Source organism: Sceloporus undulatus, chromosome 4, assembly GCF_019175285.1.
Source record: "Sceloporus undulatus isolate JIND9_A2432 ecotype Alabama chromosome 4, SceUnd_v1.1, whole genome shotgun sequence".
In the NCBI taxonomy this organism is placed as follows: Eukaryota; Metazoa; Chordata; class Lepidosauria; order Squamata; family Phrynosomatidae; genus Sceloporus; species Sceloporus undulatus.
Genome location: NC_056525.1, coordinates 156,135,865 through 156,151,942, shown reverse-complemented (window position 1 = coordinate 156,151,942; position 16,078 = coordinate 156,135,865). Strand labels below are relative to the sequence as shown.

Here is a 16,078-nt window from a genome sequence, read left to right as displayed (position 1 = left end):
ACTGACTGTTGTGTTTCTGAATTTTATAATTTTTGAACTTGTAGGGTAGCTAGATCAATGTTTTTTTTAATATGTATTCATTTCTAGTACTTTATTCCTGCTTTTCTATAAACGATAGCTGACAACTAATAAAATAAATAAGGCAGTTGAAAGCATATAACAGGGCAACAGATCAGTGAGTCAATAATGGAAGTATATTTTGAAGAGAAACATGCTTGCTAAGCTAGCCAGAAAATATGAGAAACTGCAGCCAGCAAAGCAAATGCTCAAATTGGATTTGTGAACAGTGTTAAGAAATAAACCTAGATACATATTTGCCCTAACCATTCTGGGCTTTGGAAACAGAGAAAGATGTAGAATCACACCAGGAAAAAAAAAAAGATTTTAGATCACCTTATTGGAAAGCTTGTCAAAGATGTTTACACTTTGCTTGCTTTTCTCAAGTCCATCTTTCATTACTCCCTATTTAGCCCTCTGACTTGGCATTAAAGCAATCACTACATCTTTATTACAAAGCAGAGAAATAACATGTGAGAGCAGAATAACAAAACTCATTAGGCTGTACCAGGTGCTATTATAATAAATAGCTAGACATTTTCAATTTCCATTTGTTCTCCTCTCCCTTCTCCCCTGGCATCTGCAGGTACTTCGTAGACTGGAAAAGCAACGTGGACAGCTATTTTACAATAGATGGAATGGAAGGCACTATTGCCACAAATGAATTATTGGACAGAGAGAGCACAGCACAATATAATTTTTCAATAATTGCAAGTAAAATTAGTAAGTATAGCTGGAAAAAAAGTATGATAAAATTATGTTTGCTAGCTTGTTTGTTTTTAATTATATGCAAGCTCACTTTTGGCCAGCTTTGATGTAAAAGTCTTGATTATCATAATCCTTTACCAAAGGAGTATGTCATCATGCTTGTATTCCTTTTGCTTCCACACTCCACAAATAAACCAGATTGATACCACTTTAACTGCCATGGCTCAGTGATATGGAATTATGGGACTTGTGGTTTTGTGAGATATTTAGCCTTCTCTGTCAGAGAGCTCTGGTGCCCCACTAAACTACAGTTCCCAGAATTCTATAGCATTGGGCCATGGTGGTTAAAGTGGTGTTAAACTGAATTATTTCTGCAGTGTGAATGCAGCCTCAGAGGACAATTTAGGATTGCTAGGACTTCTTTCATCATGTAAAAGTCTTTCTTCTCCCAGTCCAGTTTATGAAAGGCACCAGACTAATGTTCCCAGCCTTAGGCCTGTTACAGACTGCCAAAATAAAGCTGCTTCGGGTCTCTTTGGAGGTATGCTGTTTAAATGATACATGCATCCTAAGAATCCAGAAGCTGCACCAAAGCTGCACTCCAGCGCTTAAGAATGGAGTGTGGCTTTGGCGCGACCTCCGGACTCTTAGGACTCATGCATCATTTAAATAGCATACTTCCAAAGAGACCCGAAGCAGCTTTATTTTGGCAGTCTGTAACAGGCCTTAAAGTCACTCAGTGACCCCCTGGAAAAATCACCCTGATTTTGTATTAAGAAGTGATGTAAATCAGCCAAACTATAGATAGCTGAAACATAAATAATGGTATGATCCATTCAGTGATATTCTTTCTCCATTGATTTGTTTTGTACAGTATTTTTTTAAAACAGTATTATCCTTTATGGATGGATTGTCCTATTGGTTTGTTTGCCTTAAATCTCTCTTTCCCATTTCTTTCCCCCCACTTTATCAATCTTTCTGGGAAATGTTTGAAAAGTTCAGCAGACATTAAATATCAGAGAAGTTGAGCCAGAGCTCACATGTTCAAGAAACCTGGACCTTTTGAAGAGCAAGGATAATTATGTCACTACCAACACTTTTTTAGTTTCCTTGCCCCCTGTGAATGTGGCTGCTATTCTTAGAATATGTGGTAAGGGTCCCCTCTCTCCACTAAAAATACATTACTGTGAGCTTGTTTCTGCTGCTGTGTGCCTTCAAGCCATTTCTGATGTATGGTGACCCTAAAGCAAATCTATCATGGGATTTTCTTAGGAAGTTTCTTCAGAGGGGGTTAGCCATTGCCATCCTCTGAGAGTGAGAGTGTAATTTGCATGGGGTCACTGCGTGAGCTTCTGTGGCCTACCCCTATTTTAAAACAAAAGATTTAGAGGTGATGGGCTGCATCTACACTTCAAAATTAATGCAGTTTGACACAGCTTTAACTGCCATGGCTCAGTGCTATGGAATTATAGTTTTGTGACACATTTGGCCTTTTCTGTCAGACAGCCCTGTTGTCACAACAAAATACAAATCCCAGGATTCCATAGGATGGAACCATGACCATTAAAGCAGTGACAAACTGCATTATTTCTGCAGTGTAGCAGCAGCGTTGGCTTTTATGGGCAGTTATGAATTGCAGATTTTAATCTCAAATCCAACTTGACTGTGAATATCACAAGAATATCTGGGGCTTGTTAGCAGGAAATACTCATGTGGAGGGACACTATGGAGATTATCACACACGTTTTATCCCATCACTTTCCCGACGGGATATACACATGTTTAACTTCAAAGATGGATCTTTCCGCATTCTCTCAGCAGCCATATGCACAGGGATGTAGCCAAGGGGGGGGGTTCTTGGGGTCCGGACCCCCCCTTCCATTAGAAAAATGCTGCTGCGCTGCCACACCCAAGCCCCATTACAATGGTGGCACTTAGTCTGGACTCCCCCCCTTCCTAAAACCCTGGCTATGTCCCTGATATGCAGCTCATATGCAACCTAGGTTTATTGTATATACTCAAGTATAAGTCAACCTCGTGTATAAGTTGAGGGCAACTTTTGGGGCCAAAATTATGCATTTTTCTATGACCCATGAACAAGTTGAGGGTAAAATATAGAGGCATATAGCAAAGGATCTAAAGGATGAAGCAAAGTAAAACAGTGTAAAAGAACTTACAAAATTCCAGCAGACATAACTTTTTGTGCTTACTCTTAAGACTGGATGGACGAGAGAGTAGAGGAGGTTGGTGCTTCTCATTTTATGCTCTTGCTTTCCACCAGGAGATGGTTCCTTCTTTTAAATAAGAGTTAAGATACAGCACTTACATTGTCCCGTGCATAAATCGACTCAGGTTTTTTGTGTCAGTTTTTAACCAAAATTTCTAGACTTATACATGCGTATATACAGTATTTTGCTGCTTTTCAAGAATGCTTTTCCCATCCATGAAGAGCTGCAGGTCAAGCCCAGGTTGCATATGGGCTGCATGTAGGCTGTTGACAGGAGAATACAGGAAAACCTGTCTTTGAAATTAAACACACTTATATCCCATCAGAAAAATGACAGGATAAAATGTGTGCAATAATCTCTTATGTGAGAAGCAGCCTACAGAGGTGGCATCAGTTTGATCACCACAACAGAATTTTTTCAATGTGTTATGATTCAGCCAGCCACCACAACCAAATAAATGGCCTCTACCCATGGAGGAAATGGTTCATACAAACAGACCTTCCACATAACGTCTTGTGAGTTACGAGTTTTGTGACATACCTGCATACTTCCACAAAGTGTGTGTACAGAGCCATGGATGAGTATGAATAGGACTCTAGTAATGAAAGACCTACAATATCTGATTATGACATTTTACAATGGTTTATGTGTCTGCCTTCTATAACACAGACTAATTTTTAATGAAATTAAATGAGAATTCTTCTCCATTGTAGTTCTAAACACTGAATTTGCAGAACAGGGAAATGTCAAAACTATCTTTCCATTCCTAGTTATAAATGTCCCACGCCAGCTGGACTCCTGTCAGTTCTCAGAAAGTACAAATGAAAGAGGACTTTGCCACTTTGCAGGAAGAAGCAGATGAAGGTCAAAAGCAGGTGTCTCTGGGTGCAGCTGCATGCATCTCATCCTTACAGCACTCTGACAGTTGTTTTCTAAAGAGCATCTGTGGCCTTGAGATGGGGCAGTATTTGAAATCAATGGTGATGCTTATCTTGCTGCTCTCACAAAGCAAATAATCTTTACCAGGAGTGATTTGAGCTCCTGTTCAAGTCTCAGGAGATCCAGCTGGCTTTCTACTGCTACTATAAATGCTGTGCAATTTACGTTGATAATGGAAGTGTGGGAATATATAATGGAAATGAAGCCACAAACGATTAATTTCTCTTTAGCACAGTTTGCTAAATTATGCCTCATATTCTGATATAAATATAAGAACATTCTGTTTTATAATTTTAAAAGCAAATCTATCTGGAGAATAGGATATTCTGTATATATTTTATGAAGTTCTTCCATCCAAAATTCTCTATATTATGTAAGTTTTTCTAGAGATTTTATAGAACATATTTTGCAAGTTACTAGTAAGTTCTCCTAGTCTTCTCTAGATGGATATTTATTAATTTTTGATGATTTAAATAAAATAAAAGTTTGTCAGGCAACACCTACAATCCTAACAAGTCCGGGGGGGGGGAGCTGAGATCTGCCCCTCAAAAATTGGGTGTTAACCCTTGACCCCCCACATAGTGGAGTGGTAGATAAGTACTTCAGAACTATTCATGTATGATATTCAACACAGGATCAATGGGTATGTGTGTGCAGAGGAATTTTTACAATGGGCCCTTAGTATCCAGTGAGGTTTATATAAAATAGCAAATTCAAGGTTTGCTTTTTGGAATTTATATACTTTCAGAATATTTTCAAGCTGTGAATAGCTGAATCCATGGATGTTGCATCAATGGATCTGGAGAGCTGACTTTACATCACAACTGTTTTCCCAAAACCTGTTTACAGCATTTCAGGTTTTGTGCTATGGTGAAGTGCTGGATCCTCACATACAATTTTACCTAAATTATGTAGCTGGGTCCTTTATCTACCTTCAATGAGATGTGGCTCACACATGACTGTCACAGATGCTGCTGGATCACATCTTTCCTTAGTCCTCACTAGCATAACCAATGATGAATGATGATAGGAGTTCAGCCATATCCAGAGGGTCACAGGCAACCCATCCCTGCTCTTTTACAGAGTCAGAAATTATTTTACAAGAGTGATATGCCAGATTAATATAAAAGAACTTGTCAAGAAGGATTGGCTGTCATGACCTTCACTGCCTTGTGCCAGATATACAATGGTGCTTGCGATGCTACCAGTATTTCATAACTTACATCTTTTTTAAAATTTATTTTCTTTCTACCAGGCAATCCACTATTAACCAGCAAGGTCAATGTCATCATAAACGTCTTAGATGTCAATGAATTTCCTCCTGAAATTGCAGTGCCCTATGAGTCCTATGTATGTGAAAATGCTAGACCAGGACAGGTATATCAATTCTTTTTCAATCTTAGATATATTTTAAGTCATAGGTACATGGCTGAAGTCAAGTACAAACACTAACAAACAATAAAAGCCAGCTTAAGAATAGTTATCTGTATGGTAGTAGTATATTTAAATAATGTTATTTGATTTATCAAGTAAGATATTGGGTCTAAGGAGCATGTGTTTCTCCAGATATCATTGAACTGTAACTCTCTACAGCCTTGCAATCATAATCAGTGATAGGAGGGAACAAATGTTGCAGTTCAGTAACTTCTTGAGGCAGGGACATAGCCAAGGGGGGGGGGTTCTTGGGGTCCGGACCTCCCCCTTCCATTAGAAAAATGAATGGTGTGTGCTGCTGCGCCGCCGCGCCCAAGCCCCATTATAATGGTGGCACTTAGTCTGGACCCCCCCTTCCTAAAATCCTGGCTACCTCCCTGCTTGAGGGTGATACCACTAATTTTCATATTGAGTGTACTGGTCACCATTCAAAAGAGAAACATGTATTCAAGACAGCTCACATAAAGATCATGCTTGTCTGAGCAATGCTTGTAACAATCCTGAAAGGTAAGTCTGACCTACTGTATTATCCCCAGATTGTAAACTCAAAGCTGAGGCTGAGACAATAATTGTTTAATCAAGATTACATGGTGAGTTTGTGGTCAAGGAAATTGAAGTATGACTAACTGACTTATTTTTGCATTCGTGTGTATAATATGTTCATATAGTGCAGTTAACCAGGGGATCTGGGCCTGAGACATCTGAGAGCTCACTTGATGACCTGAGACATCTGAGAGCTCACTTGATGACCTTAGGCCCGAAACATTTTCCTAGTCTTACCTATCTCAGAAGGTTGTTTGAAGAAGATAAATGTATACTGTAACATACCATTGTTACTTTACTGCTACTACTGACTCAGTCCATGTATTATATGTAGTGGTCTGTCAAAAACTCTGTAAACTGCCCATTTTACTACCTGTCTGAAAGTAAGAAAATGGTGGTATGCTACCCAGAAGGTTATAATATAAGGGCAGTACTAAGACTTGGTGATAACAAGTTACAAACAATTGGCTAGTTGTAGTCAATACCTTGTTGAGTAACAATTCAGTAGTTGTCATTAATGGGGAATTGATTCACTCCTTTTACTTTTTAACTGTAGCTTTCAGTTACTTTAAATGTTAAGGGAGTGTGATCCTATAAAATGGTGGTGGAGCAGTGTCACATGGTTAAAGTGCTTTTTTGTTTCGAATTCAGAGAACTCCAATTTGTAAAAAAGGAGAGAAAATAATGTTTTTTTGTTATTTGTGAGAAATAGGAGAACTATCATTTTAAAAAAATCTACATTGTAGGGCTCTAAATTGTAAGTACCTATTTTTTTGAAATAATTTCACAAGCTCTGGGTTGTAAGCTGTGTTTGGGCTTTGTGGAGAAATAATTATTCAAGCTTGTTTTAGGCAATTGCACTTTTTATCCAGTGGGCACCTTAATGGGTATTGAAGTGATTGTTCTGCAAACTAACTGTGACTCTCCAAAAGATGTATTCAGCCATCATATACTTGGCCTTCAGGGATCAAGTTAGGCAGTATAATCACAAGTTTCTTACCTGGGAACAAAACTCATAAAAGACAGCAATTTCCTTGCCAGGATGGGAGAAACAGCAGACAGAAACATAAACGCAAACTATATTACAGGAGTAAATTCTGTTGACTCTCACTACCTTGTGCAGCATGTTCTCCTGCCTCCTCATTAAAAGTTCCCTGAAACTCTACTTCTTTTTGAGGTGCTTCTCAATGGTAACAAAAGCAACAAAATCTGCCCTGTTATGTTGTGGTATATAGTGCTGTTTTATAAGCTTTGCAAAATCAAATGGAGACTTTCAAGCCCCCAGGTCATAACATTTTTTTTCCTTACTGCATTCAAAACTGTTGCCCAAAGGACATGGAACTTGCAGCCTCGACAGTTCTGTACTTGAATTACTACACCTGTGGAACAAAACTATCTCCTTGATCTCCTTTCTATAGACAGAAGTGGGTTTTAAATAATTGCCTGTGGAAGCTGCTTATACAACATTTGTCCCTTTTACAGCATTTGTTTCTTTGAGATTTACAAGGATATGCCACAGCAGCAGCCTAAAATAACAAAGTGTCCACAGTCACAGGGGAATATCAATAATCCTGAATGCATGTGGTGAAGAAACCTGGCATTTTTGTCACCAACTTTGTTTTGCTCCAAGGACCAGGAGAAAGTCTTATGTCATGTCACCGTGGCCCTGTGCAGACCGGCCATTAAGGCCAGCCTGGGGGCAAAGTGTCCACATAACGCACACCCCAACTCTGCCCACAGGGTGTCATGATGTTGCACACCGCTCCATATGGTGCGTGGCCTCACAGCACAACACTCCTTTGCTGCTGCTTACACACAACACAGCACCAAAGGAGCGCCTTCAAGCCACAGCCCCGCAGCTATCGCACCCTTTCCATAGCACAAAAAGGAGTCACTTGCCAGAAAGGCCAGCTCAGGGCTGCAGCATATGGTTGTCACAGCCCTGATCCAGTGCACTTGAAAGTGGCTGCAGGCCTTTAGGGCAGTCTGCACAGCCTCTGAGTTAACTAACATGAGATGGTACAGCCCTTTCCCCTTGACCTTCCCTCTAGGCTAATAACAGATACTAGGCCAACTAGAGTAGATCCCCTGCTTGTTGCTAGTTTGAACTAGACTAGAGTGAATCAGAAGAGCTTACAAAAGTGTTGCCTTGTCAAGTATTTATTGATTCAGGTGATCTACTCTATTGGGTCTTGAAATTGGATATAAGCCTGGAATGCATGAAAATTATTGTTGTTCATGCCACCTAACCATTCTCAAGGATGAGGTCAGCACCTTCAGGCATTGCTTCTTTTGGGTGATTACTTCCTATAAGGAAAAAACCTTACAATTACAGGAGGAAACAACATCTTTGTCTTCTGGCTCTCTTCTGGTGTGTGTGCACCCACACACAGGCCTTCAAATGATGACCAGAATATGGAAGTTCCAAATTGCTTAATATATATGTTTTTTTAAATGCTTACATGTGTGCAGTTAGGAATTCTGAGGTCTGCCCATGCACAGAGACACATCACTTAAGTGTGTGCTCCTAAAGACCAGGGCTACATCCGCACTGGAGAAATAATCTGGTTTGACACCACTTTAATGGTCATGGCTCAAGGTAATGAAATTTACGGAACTGTAGTTTGCTGTGGCACTAGAGTGATTATTTCTCCTGTTTGGATCCATTGCTCACCATCAGTGTCAGGACAGGAGTTAGTGTACAGCTTTTGAACCTTCATAGCTGTTATGCCAAAGTAAAGCCTTTTATTTCTTTCCAAGAGTGTGTGGAACACATTCACATGCCCTTCCACTAAATCCCTGTCCTCTGTCAGCTGCTTTTAAAAACCCCACTTTCTATCTCCACCTCCCATTTCCTCCTTTGTTTTCGCCCTACTTCAACAGTTGCAAACATAATTCAAAGTGCAAAAATGGTTTGCACTTAATGAATTCAGCAGGAGAAGAGGAAAGGAGGAGGCAGAATGTTACCCTTTTACATAGGCACAGGCAAAAACAAAATGCTGCAGTTCATCCTAACTTGTGTGTTATTCCTCATTAACAAATTTTGTCATCATGACCACGCTCAGATGTTACTTGGCCACTCATGCTCCAGTTTTCATCTCTGAAAAGTTGGAGGGTATGCATTCACTTAATAAAAGAAAAATATGAAGTAAGAAGATGCATTAAGAGTATGTATTTCTATAGCTATTAATTTTTATTTTTAAAGAACACATATTTCCTGCATGAATGCTTAAAAAATCTCAATCTGTTCTGCCAACTATCAGTTTGTGTGTGTGTGTGTGTGTGTGTGTGTGTGGGAGGGGGGGCTCAGAGGGAGGTACTTGGATCTATAGTAAGATTAGGCAGCTTGGACTTTCCCTGAGGGGGAACAAAAAGGGAAGATACATCTCCATGTGCTATATAGATGGCTGTTGATAATGAAACAAGCCCAACACAGTTTGGGCTATGACATTACTTCAATGGCCTTTTCCAATGACAATATATGAAACTAGCAACAGCAACTTCTGGAGCTGAGAAACTAATTCCATTTTCTGGACCAACATTTGTCAGTTGACAAATGGAATGTGTTTGTCATCTCCAGAAATTTCTGCTGCTAGTTTCATATATTGGCCCTGATGTTTGTTGTTGTCTGTCTACAAGTAATTTTTGACTTATGGCGACCCTAAGGTGAACCTATTACAAGATTTTCTTGTCCGACTTTTAGAGGAGGGTTTGCTATTGCCATCATCCAAGGCTGAAAGAATGTGATTCACCCAAGGTCATCCAATGGGTTTTTATGTTCAAGCGGGGAATCGAGCCCTGATCTCCAGTCATAGTCCAATGCTCAAACCACTACAGCACACAGGCTCTCACTTGGAAATATCTGTATACTTTTTTTCCCATGGAATTGTAGCTCCCCTTTATTCTTGTGGATTCCACTGCATACACTTCAGTATTTATCTCTTTAGACTTTCCCTAGCCAAAAGAAATCTATGACCACATATTTATTTTTCAAAGAGACACTAAAAGTGACAACAACAATAATAATAAAAAATCAGTAAGAAGATTATGTAGACATTCCATTCCATACGCGGCCTCCTGTTTACGTGTCGCCATTAAATGAATGGCATGTGCATGAGCCCCATTATATTTAATGGAGCTCAAGTTTATATGGGATTTGCCTTACGCGGGGTGGGGGGGAATCCCCCACATAAGACAAGGCTTCACTGTACTTTTCTTAATCTGTTGCCATGTTTCTCTCCTATACATTAACTCATTCACAACATTCAAATGCAATTCTAAAATCCACATTCCCAAAGTGTACCTTTCACGCTTAAATGGACCCATTATCAGGCACAATATAACAGTTGACATAGTTTTTTGTGGGTTTTTCGGGTTCTGTGGCCATGTTCTAGAAGAGTTTATTCCTGACATTTCACCAACATCTGTTGCTGGCATCATCAGAGATGCTGGCGAAACGTCAGGAATAAACTCTTCTAGAACATGGCCATGTGACCCCAAAAAAACCCACAAAAAACTATGGATGCCGGCTATGAAAGCCTTTGACTTCACATAACAGTTGACAGTTTACTACTACTTCCAACTTTCTCTAATTTTGTATCTCTTCTTGCTATAAGAGAATATAACTTTATCAGTACCTTTGAACTGACAGTTGTTCAGACATTCTAAGCAGATTAACTTTCCATAATACCTAAACTGCACTCCACGACTAGGTCAGTTAGGTCTCCCAAAGTAGGACTACAAATCCTAGAAGCTGTAACCATTGACCATTTGAAACTACTTGGTTAAGGGCTGTTCTGGCACCCAATAGCTACACATATTTCAAAAGTTCCATTCCTTTAGTTTTCTCTCTGGGTTTATCAGATTCACCAGATAAGTTAGCAGGTTTTTTTTTCCTTTTTTCCTTTCTCTGTTTTAAAGTTTAAATGTTATCAAAAGATTCTTTTGCCATTGCAAATATATAAATAAAGATCCAAAACCAAGGAACTGTGCCATCTGCAGAGAGAGTAAGTTTTTGTGTTTATGATAAAAACTAAAATGCACCTTTCTATTACTGGATTAAAGAAGTGAAGTCTCAGTAGTTATGGACGGATATCAAATCCTGTGCTGTTGTAACTCATCACGGTCTGATTCTGTTGCATTATATTGTGATCAAATTAAGGCTTTCTTTTCTCTTCAATTGGAAATCTGTGATTAAGTTTTATTTCCACTATGGTTTTAGGTAATACAAGTTGTTGGTGCTGCAGACAAGGATTTGTCACCTGCTGGGCAAAGATTCTCTTTTCGGCTATCACCTGAGGTTTCTACAAAGCCAAATTTCACAGTCCACGATTTCAGAAGTAAGATTGCTTTTTTATCTTTCTGCTTCAAATAATGATGGTGCCAATTATTTTGTTCTGTGACTCTCCTGCCTACAGCTTTTTGACCACATGGGTGAAAATGACTTGCTTCTCTGTGTAATTGTTCCTCAGAAGCTGAACAAGAAAAAAACAGAGCTCTTGGGCAATGAAATACTAGGAGTTACCAATCTATACACTAAGCAATGCTAGGCTTCTACAGTGGTGGATCTAATGTTATGGAGAAGCCCTCCAATTCAAGGGATGACTGGAGTGAAGTACAGTTAAAGATGAGGAAACGCTCCTCCTTTTCCTCTTTCCTGCACAACTGGTTCCAATGGGTGGCTTCCAAGGACTTCCTGGGAGGAAAGCAGCACATTCCTCCACTCAGACCATGGAGGACAAGCCCAGGACTGGCAATGGGGGTCCTCCCCCATTTCCTCAGCCACCGGCTCCCACTAAAAACCCAGAGAGATGCAGACTGATGCCATCTCAAAGTGTGAATAATTGAACCAGAATGCGTGAGTGAGGATATTTGCATTGTTCCAGTAAAAAAAAAAGATGTGTGAATGACCCCCATGTTAATAATAATAATAATAATAATAATAATAATAATAATAAATAGAAGATTTATTTCTAGCCTGCCCTATCACGGAGAATCCTGGTGGGTTACAACAGTAAAATACATCAAGGTTACAATAAAATTCTGAATCTCTTCTGGACAGGCCTTTCCAGGATAGATAACCCGGCCTCAGGAACCCTCTCTCATGAGAGTCTCCAAGGTCCTCCTGGAAATGCCACCGCAGTTTTCAGTTTATTTGTTTTGTTTTGTTTTGTTTTGTTATTTTTTTTTGTGTCTTGTAATAATGTGTATGTGTTAATGTTGTTAATTTGTTGGTTTTAATTATAACTGATTTAATAATTTTTAAGGGGGGGAGGGAATTTTGATCTAAAATTATTGTTTTTATTGTTGTTAGCTGCCCCGTTGACCTCAAAGGGGCAGGATATAAATAAATAATTATATAATTATTATTATTATTATTATTTATTATTATTATTATTAAAATCCAAAAAAGAAAAAAATCCATCCCTTACCCACCCCCCAATCCCATACTAAAACAGGATTAAACAATTATAATATAAAAACAGTGGAACAATAAAACATTCGATTAAAATTTGGAGGAAACAGGCAGATGAAGAGGCATTTTTGTAGTCGTGTCATATTCATGTCAAGTTTGACTCGTATCTCTATATCCATATCTCTGTATCTCCATATCTGGGGTGGGGTAACTATGATGGAAGTTAATTCCTAGTTCTATGATGACATATTTTAAGGGTTAAAGCCAGCAAACTGAGAAATGCTTGATGTGTGTGTCTGACCATGAGCATCCAGCACCAGAGGACAAGGCTAATCACACAGCTGATGCTCATAGGCTCAAGGTCACTCTGTTTGCCTACATGCAGCAAAGCCTGGGATGATGAAACAGTGTCTGCTGGACCAGGAGGACATTTACAGTGTGGGACCGAAGTGACTGAGTTTGGGGACCACATGGTCTGGAGTGTATATAAACTCAAGGGCTTCCAGTATTGCTTGTGGGTTTGAGTAGGGTTGGTATTCATTTGATCTGTTAATAGCACTTGGTGATTTAGGTTAGCACTCTGTAAATAAGATAGCACTTTCGGGAGCCTGGCTTCTCTGGTCATTATTCAGCTGGAGCCAGAGCCAGCACGATTGCTGGAGAGTTCCAGAGTTCCTGCAATTCCTTCATTTCTGCATCCAGTGCCTGTCATCTTCACTGAGGACTGTGAACCACGTTTTTGCAAAATTGTCAACTACTCTGCTATATTCCAGAATTGGTTGATAAGCCCAGCAGTTTTTCTGCCAATAGTTATTGGGCTCAGCAGTTATATTGACATATATTGCCATAGTTAAATTTCTTGTGCTAATCAACTTATAAAAAAATTATTGAGACAACCAACAAAACAAACACAACTTTCTATATCTTAAAACATACACACAAAATGAAAAAAACCCACACACACAATAAAAAAACCACATCTAACTAACTAGAAGGGAATATTCCAATTCAGTTTTATTAATGCTTAAGCCAAAGGCCATTCACATGATTAAAATATAAAACTAGAAGGGAATATCTTCTAACTTCTTGACTATCAAAATGCTTCAGTTATCTTTAGCTTCATATCTCTGTCATTAGGCTACTTGTCTTGTTTCTATCCCAGCTGGTCATTAGAGCAGCTATAACTTTAAAATTTGGCTCCTGGGTTTGTTTTTTCCCTCCTTACTCTACCTCCCTTCCTCCTTTTGTGTTGTGTGTTTTAGATAGTAAAATGAGGCAGAAACAGTCTTCAGATTTTTAATTGATCAGAGGACGGTCTAGGATTTTTTTTTTTCAGCAGAAGAGCTATGGGGGATTATATACATAAAAAGTAAATGTCTGTGTGAATGTGGTAATGAATGAATACCATATAAACACTAACCACCTGGATTATGTCACAATGGATTAACACTAAAACTGGTGTTAATAAGATGGATGATATTTAATCAAAGCAGTTGAAAGGCTAATTTAAGGAAACTGGACTCCCTAAATACATTATGAATTTGATATATACCTTTCAAGTGTGGCTTCTGTGCTAGCAGATACTGGACAAAGCCATAACATCTACCCATAGGCTTTTCTGTAAAAATAAAACTTGCCTTCCAATACTCAGCAACTGATAGTTCCAATGGGAACTGAACCTATCTGCAAAGGAACAGGATATGTCACTTCATCTCTCAATTCTTTTCCAGCTGCATTCAAAGAAGGAAGTTTTTAAAAAGCATCCAGTCAAGAAAACCATGTAATGTTGGGGGAGATGCTGTGAACTAGAGAGTATTAGAGAGATAATAAAGCAGGAGAGAGCACCGCAGGCAATCCCAATCAGAGCGGCTAGCAAATTGGTTTCTAATCTCACTTGCTGCTTAATCCTATTAATCTTTACATCAGTTTTCTTCTTCATTGGGTTTCTTTGATTCAAGGGAAACTGTGATAACCCAGCTCCTACTGAGGAAAGTGGCAAAATGCCTCTCACAGAGGCCTGCACTTGCCTTAATCAGAGATTACCAGCAAATGTACTAATGGTATCAAGTGTCTAGTTTGATTTCTGGTGGGACATTTCTTAATCATCTCTTCTGAACAGGTGCAGGATTGAGGAAGATTTCCTATCTTTTGAAAGGTGTCTCTTGTGGAAACTGGCAAAACAAGAAAGCCACATTTCTCTTCCTGCTGGAGCACTGAACAAAAATCACAGCAGCTGAAGGGCATCCAAGCAAACCTAAAGAAAAACAAGAAACTAGAGAAATGGAAGAGATAATATCCCCTGCTAATGTGATACTTCCTGTCTTTCCTTTTTCTTTTTGTCTGGTCTAACAGGCTTGCAGTCAAACTGAATTGGCTTTGAAACAAAACTCATGATAATTACCATTTGTCCAGAAAAGATGAGAAAGGTTGCATTATCTTGCATTACCATTATATTATTACCAATTTTAGTGTGACATTTCTCCCTTCTTCTTCTTCTTCTTCCTCTTCCTCTTTCTCCTCTTCTTCTTTTTGGTAATGATATAACAAAGGCATTTTCTTACTGATTCTGGAACCTCACATAGGTCAGGATTTGACTGTTAACGCACATGTGAGACTGACCCTCAAAGCTGCAACTGTGCATTTTCTCTCTCTGTCTCCTATAATGCCTAGCAATGGTGGCCCTACTCTGAAGAAATCACATCAAGCAGATAAGGGGTGAGAAATAGCAGCCAGGTGTTGGTAGACAGAAGTCTTTGTGTTGTGTAGCCTCCTTTCTGTCCTCTAAACTAATCTGCTGCCCTCGGGAGTGGTGAAGGATGCTGTCCCATTGCAAGTGCTGGAATAAGACTCAGCTCTCATGAGTGGCAGCTGATGACTCCCATATCAGTGAGCATGTGAATCCACCCTGGATTTTAATCTAGATTACAGGGTACAGTATTAATCTAAAATAGAATATTTCTTAAATTTCAGGCTAAAATCTAATTCATTGTCTCTGGTTGGTTTGTGTGTGTGAAATAATGGAAGCTTTTCCTTCTCTTGAAGCAATAAAATGTTTTGGACTGTCTATTCCGGACCCACACCACCTCCACCCCACCCCCCAAGTAAGGGAAATTTCACATAAACTCAAGCCCCATTAAAGCCAATGGGGCTCGTGTTCATGGCGGCGCAGTGGTGTGGCAACATGCATGGGTGCATGGGCACACATGCCATTACTCTTTCTGGCGCATGGCGCCATTTCTTCCAAGGTCGCTTCCAGAATATGCTGGAGGCCACATAAGGCATGCCCATGTATAACATGGGAGCACTATAATACAGAATGATTTATGTGATTTGCACCACCCCACTCCACCTTGTGAAAGCATAGGAGATTATCACTTGTCAAAAAAAAATGTGACTTACCCCTGCCAAATGTGATGTGACTTCATCATCTGACAAGTCTCTATGGACCTTTTTGCACGGCAAAAAAAGCGCAACTTTCCCCTGCCGGGATACAGTTGCTTACAAGATGTAGTTGGGAATTATCACATTAAAAATGCCACCAATGCCATCAATGCTGCCAATGCCACCAGGCGACTGCATCCCAGCTGCATCCAGGCTGATTTGCAAAGATGGGAGCTTCCTGTGCTTGCAAATTGGCCATCTGAGTGCAGCTGGGAGCTTGGATGCAGCCAGGGTTCAGTCACCCAGCAGCATTGGTGGCATTTTAAATGCAATAATTCTCAACTGTATCTTATAAGCATGTATCTTATCAGCC

General features: G+C 39.5%; 1 protein-coding gene across 10 annotated transcripts in view; it reads left to right on the top strand.

The window, feature by feature from the left end:
• The window catches only part of CDH12 (cadherin 12), a 788,808-nt gene that overhangs the window by 769,030 nt on the left and 3,700 nt on the right, over positions 1-16,078 (top strand). For all 10 annotated transcript variants that reach the window (XM_042465303.1, XM_042465300.1, XM_042465299.1 and 7 more), the window contains 3 exons: positions 644-780; positions 5,188-5,309; positions 11,131-11,248. In XM_042465303.1, the coding sequence (XP_042321237.1) occupies positions 644-780; positions 5,188-5,309; positions 11,131-11,248 (377 nt within the window). The remainder of the gene's footprint in view (positions 1-643; positions 781-5,187; positions 5,310-11,130; positions 11,249-16,078) is intronic.